The sequence below is a fragment of the Pleuronectes platessa genome, chromosome 17 (genome assembly GCF_947347685.1).
Source record: "Pleuronectes platessa chromosome 17, fPlePla1.1, whole genome shotgun sequence".
Taxonomy (NCBI): Eukaryota; Metazoa; Chordata; class Actinopteri; order Pleuronectiformes; family Pleuronectidae; genus Pleuronectes; species Pleuronectes platessa.
The window spans coordinates 11394729-11400728 of NC_070642.1; the positions used below are offsets into that span (position 1 = coordinate 11394729).

A 6000-nucleotide genomic window follows, 5' to 3' on the forward strand; every position below is an offset into this window, starting at 1 on the left:
TAATCTGAACACAAGGAAACGGGTGGAAATGACTGAATTGATGTCATGAGTGGAGAATCCGGAAGCAGATCTGTGATTCCTAACTTATCTGTTTATGCCGAATGCGGAAGTCGCTCTGCATAACACGTTTGTCCCCGAAAAAGATTGTGATGCTTTAATCACGATCAAGAGAAGTGCTGTACAGCTCTGGCCCCCCGCGGGCTCCTTTAACAGCTGGAACATCTGCTCACTTGATTCAGAGTCTTATTTGTATAATTCATGATATTGAATATGAACACACAGTGTGTATGAGGCTGTTATCCAGTATTCAGAGACCCTGCCCTGCTCTGGCCTCGGAGTTGTCTTATTAATTAACACTAGATGTCAGTAAGAAACCCACATAAAGGAAATAACTAGATGCCGAAAATGAAAAACTCCAGACACACTCAAGTTCAAGTCTACAGCGACACGATTAAACAGCAGCATATAACTATATAACAGGAGTTGTCAACATGTTACATTTTCCAAATTCGTCCACTAGCTTGAGCATATGGGTAGTCTTTGTTAAGTCTAATGTCTTCGTGGACATTTCTCTTGTGTTGTTTGTTCACATAAATAAGTCTTAATGTCAAAGATAGGATATGTCAAACTATTCCAATGGGGTCACTCTTTAGAATATCCTCGACTGTGAAAAAAAGCAGAACCTCTGGTGTAAAACTAACCCATGTTAAGGTGAATTTAACTGTAAAACATAAAAACATGTTGCATATGACACGTAGTTGAAATGAAGTTGTTTTGCAGGATCTGTTTTTCGACCTGCCCCTCAAAAGAATGTAATAAAAAGAACAACCTCCACAGTCAGGGCTGCAGGGACATGTCTACAGTATGTATATATATATATAGTCCTTCCCCTCCCCCTCTAGCCACACAAAAATCTTGTTAGTCCGGATATACTCCATCTCTTTAAAGATGGAAAAACTAGCTATGGAAAAGTTATCAGCTCAGATTAAGATTTGAGTTTTGGATTAGTGGGTCTATTTTAAAATCAAAGACAAAAAGACAGGTGAGCATGTGATAAGTCCACTAGTCAAAACATCGCTGCAGTGCACTGGATTAGATTACAGGCCGTGCTGTCAGTGAAAGCCTTCTGCGGCTTGTGGTGAGAGCAGAGCTGAGGAGCAGGAGGAGCGGACAGACATGAAAGGCCACGGCGTGATAGGACGGGAGCTCTGGTCACGACACAGGCCCTGGTTCGTGTGGTGCGTTATATTCACGAAGAGCTGATACAGTTGTCTGCCCTCTTATCAAGGCAGGTAATGCCAGCTATTTATAGATAATCTATTTAATGAGCACAGATGATCCTCTACTATTATATCAGATCCACAAGGAGTGGTGGGCATTCCTGTATCAGGTCTGATGTCGTTGAGATCATGTTGGTGTGCGTGTTGTGTTTCCGATGTGGTCGACGCTCACTTTTAACACGTCTATTTTTCGGAGGATTTTGTTCAAAGTTCATTGGTTTTCAACACGTGGTCCAAAAGAGCTCAGAAACCCCTCCTGTCTCATTTGACCTGCAGCCAAAAGTCCTGATATAAAAATGTTGCGTCAGTATGAAAAACAAACATCCTCCACCTTTCACTGCTGCAGGTGGAACATTGCCGTGCCTCCCTTTCCCTATAACCAGTGAAAGAACTTGTTTGTCCAGATCTACATAACAACTTTCAAGTTTGAAAAAGTACCTAAGGAAATGAAAGGAAACGTTAACAACTAAGATTTTGGTTTAAGATTTAGTTTATACTTCAGATCTATCTATTTTACAGTAAAGACACACTTCTTTGTCAGCTTTTGTGATGAATAAACTTTGTAAAATGTACATATCTGATTAAAATGAAAACATTTATCCAATTATTTTCCAAATGGTGACAAGCGGACCCAGTCGTGAACCAGCTGATCACACATGACCTGTCAGGGTGACCCTGCTGGCTGGATCAAAGTGTCAACAAACAACCAAATTGTACTTTAATACATAGAGTACATTTGAAAAGAAAAATAAAAAACTTTCTTCAACATGTCTATTTCCCACGTTTCAGGGGGACTGACCTGAAGTGAGAAGAGGGATCCTCACTTGTTAACGTCTTGCCATTGGATCTTTGAGTGGTGGGGGGCTAGAGGTCAGTCCTCACATGCTCTGGCATCCATGTAGGGGCGGGGGGGGGGGGCAACTCCCCCACAGGTCAAATGTGAGGCCCTGTGTCAGGACAGACAGAAATACTTTATTAGAAATACGTGTTGTTCTATTTCAAAACAAATACATGTAGTTTATAGGTCTTGGCGTCATGGCGTGTGGATCTCAGACATATCTTAGTCCCATTTGTCGTCTAGATACATCTAACAGATATAAATAACACATGAATCTTATATATCATGCATAGAAGGTCATAGAAATAAATATGTCAGATTTGATATATATGTTAGAGGGGTAGAAAGCCTCGCTCCTGTTATGGCTTGTTTCCTGTGACTGGTCTGATGCAACGTCTGAGTGCGTAGCTGTTAATGCTGCGGCCCTGAAACGCTCAGGGAAGTTGCATCAGCCAGAGCGACTAGGACAGACACGTAAATCTATCCAAAGTGACGGGGCAGGCGGCCACTCACAAAACGACTCATTTTGACTGACGTCTTATTGGCCAATCACCTTAAAATGTCGGTGCGGCGCTCGAGTCCGATTAGACCAATAGAGTACCTAGTTTCACTAGAAACCCCGCCCAATTTGGCGCACAGAATTGCCATTGGGTGAAATGTGATCTGGGGCGGGTGCTGTTTAAATGTGATTGGCTGTAAGCGCTCCACTGGACTCGCCCGCCCGACCTTCACTGTATAAATACATGTACGCAGCTGCGCCATGTTGTGGAGGAAACATCGAGAGAGAGGCGGGAGCACAGAAGAGAGAGACACACACCAGGGTTAAGATCTAGAAACTGCGCCATCTCTAAACCACTTTGTTGTTAACTTGTATTCCTGAGCTTCTCCTCGACTCTCTCAGTAGCAGCCGGCGCAGAAGCTGGCTGCGGCGGTTCCCCAGCTTTCCTCCATCGTCGACCTGAAGGCCTCAGAGGCTGCCATGGATTTTTAAGGCATAATGCGGTGCATCTAAGGCAATGGCAATGCATCATGCAAGGCATCACCACCCGCGAAACTCCATCTTCGCAACTGCCAAGCAGTTGGGCTCGAATACCGTCCGCGGTATCCCAGCGAGCCAGCCGGTCCCCCTGCTCCTGGACAGGAGGAAGCTAACGCTAGCAAGCTAGTCACCCCCCGCCCATCGCTTCATCAACTATCGAAACAATGAAGCCTAAAGACATCGTCGCCGGGAAGAGCAGCAGCAGCCTGTGGATCTTCGGGTACGGGTCACTGGTGTGGAAGCCTGACTTCAAGTTCAGGAGGAGCGAGGTCGGTTACATTCAGGGCTACAAGAGGCGTTTCTGGCATGGAGACAACTTCCACCGCGGGAACGACGAGTTGGTGAGATGCTTAATGTTTTTATTTTATCACTATCATAAATGGTCGAAGTGTTTTAGCTGCTTCTTGTCAGTACAGACCGGAAACTAGGCGTTGTCCGTGACGTGACGCATTTCTCTTCCTCTCTCTCTTTCTCTGCAGCCCGGAAGAGTGGTGACGCTGATCGAAGATGATGACGTAAGTGGAACACTTGTTTCCTATTGGTTCGTGGTGTCTTAAACCCACAGGGACATTCCACCCTGAAGAATTCTCCTCCTCTCTGACTTGACTTAACATGTCTTCTGTCTGTTTCCACAGGAGAGCACATGGGGCATGGCGTTCGAGGTCACCGGCTCCCAAGTCGAGGAGTCCCTGAAGTACCTCACCGTGCGCGAGACCGTCTGCGGTGGCTACGTCACCAAGATGGTGGATTTCTTCCCTCAGGGGGAGAACCAGCCGCCGGTCCAGGCGCTGGTGTACATCGCCACCACCGAGAACGCCCTGTACCTGGGGCCGGCCAGTCCGGAGGAGATCGGCGCCCTAATCGCTGTGAGCCGTGGGAAGACAGGCCACAACCTGGAGTACCTGCTCCGGTTGGCCCAGTTCATGAGGAGCTGCTGCCCAGATGTGGAGGACCACCACCTGTTCTCCATCGAGGCGGCAGCGCTGGCAGTGGTGTCCTGTCTGATAGCAACCAGTAGCTCGTACCCTTTGTCTGAGTAGCTTAGAGTGGATGAGCCCCAACACACAACCGAGGCTTTTCATCAACATCCCAGCTAACCCCATGTATTGCATTGTGACGGTTCAGCTTAGAAACACCATCCAGTGTACTGACCTCCCATTACACACTACTGACATGATGTCAAAGGAACGCACATCAAGTTCTTTTTACATCATGTTCACATTGCACCTGCTCATTCACCTGCAAAGAGCACGATCACTGACTTGTTTACTGTAAACATCTGTTTTAAAGTCACCATACTGTTTTTATATATTTTATTTCACTTGCACAAACCTAAGTCCGTCCAGTACATTCAGACAGAACAGCAAATGAATGTGGTAGTTCATGCAATTCACCCAATGGCTGATGTACTGTGGTAAACACCTGCAAATGTCAAATAAAAAAAGTAAAGGTCACTCTTGTCGTTTGTGGTTTTTGAGCTTTACAGTAACTGCTGTGTAGCTGGTGGGCTGCGACTTCAACAGTTAACAACTATCTTTATAATCAACTTTATCTTAGGCTGATTGGTATTAAAAACACTATACAGTGTTAAATAGGTTTTGATCTTCAAGTGAACCTACATTGCTGGGTTGATTTGTTATGGTGAGAAGGTTACTGGCAGTGGGTCCTCACTTCCATATATGGAAATGCAAAGTAATCTAGAGCGCACGTGGCCTCAACCAGTAGCTAAGATCCCCTATAAGGTCAGACAGATCAGCACGGGATGATGACAAAGAACAAATCATTGGTCTCACTATATTTTCTGTGTATTTTTACATTAGTAGTAATATTTATTTTCTATTTTTTTTTAAATCCTCCAACTTAAAAGATACAAATTCCAACTTAAATTGAACAAATTCACACTTAAGTCAAAGCAGTCGAGCTGTTCCTTTCTTCAAGTGTTAGGAGAAACAAAGCAATCACATTTTTGCAGGAGTGTTACTCTTTGCTCAGCAGCGTCATCCAGACACCCTGGACTTGTGCACACACACACACACACACATACGTCGGACACTCCCAGACGTTGGCTGGAGCAGCTTGTACCTTGGACGTGAGTCAAGTCTGAAGAGTCTATCTAGGTGCAGTGGCTTATATAACCACTGGACCGGGAACGAGCCCCAGACCCGGAAGTCCTGTGTTTATGTCAGAGTGCAGGGGGGGGGGCAAGAACATGCTGCTGAGGCTGCTCATCCAGGTCCTGCACCAAGTCATGTGAACATAAACTGAACGGGGTTTCCGCTACACTTCAGAATATTCATTTCAGATATTTGTATGTTTTTGCTAAAGGATCAGTTCATTCAAATCACATGAGCTCAATCTGTTTCCATCTAAGTACCATCGAGGTGACTGGAGTTTGGCTTTTGCTGCTCAAAACACTTAAAATCTGAGAACAGCTTTCATAGGGACGATTTCTTTTAAAAGAAAGCAGTTCCAACACAAATCATCCACACTGAGGTGGGTTGATTGTCCTCAGGAGCAGGGACATTGCTTCATGAAACGCTGCAGTTGAAATCTGAACAGCGAGAGCAGGACAAATGAAAGATGAGATGTGACCCGTGGGTACATAAAGAAGTCTCATAAATGGAGGTTTTAGTTTTGAAACTCGTAGAGCCCCGTGTGCAGGGAAATTTGCCAAAGATGACAATATTATGTTTTTATAAAGCCACAGTCAATTCAATGCTTCTGAGATAGTCTCAACAGACCATTTGGAGACAATTCCAGCAGCAGCCAATGATTCAGGAGAAATAGAAGAAAGTAATATGACCTCACAAACTCTTTGTCACCTCTGTGCTGTATGAAGAACA

At 45.0% G+C, this 6000-nt stretch overlaps 1 protein-coding gene across 1 annotated transcript; it reads left to right on the plus strand.

The window, feature by feature from the left end:
- Positions 1-2859: 2859 nt before the first annotated feature.
- chac1 (ChaC, cation transport regulator homolog 1 (E. coli)) lies at positions 2860-4609 on the plus strand. Its single transcript, XM_053444635.1, has 3 exons — positions 2860-3498; positions 3637-3672; positions 3793-4609. The coding sequence occupies exons 1-3, from the start codon at positions 3322-3324 to the stop codon at positions 4195-4197; spliced, it is 618 nt and encodes a 205-aa protein (XP_053300610.1). The 5' UTR covers positions 2860-3321; the 3' UTR covers positions 4198-4609.
- The last annotated feature ends 1391 nt before the right edge of the window (positions 4610-6000 follow it).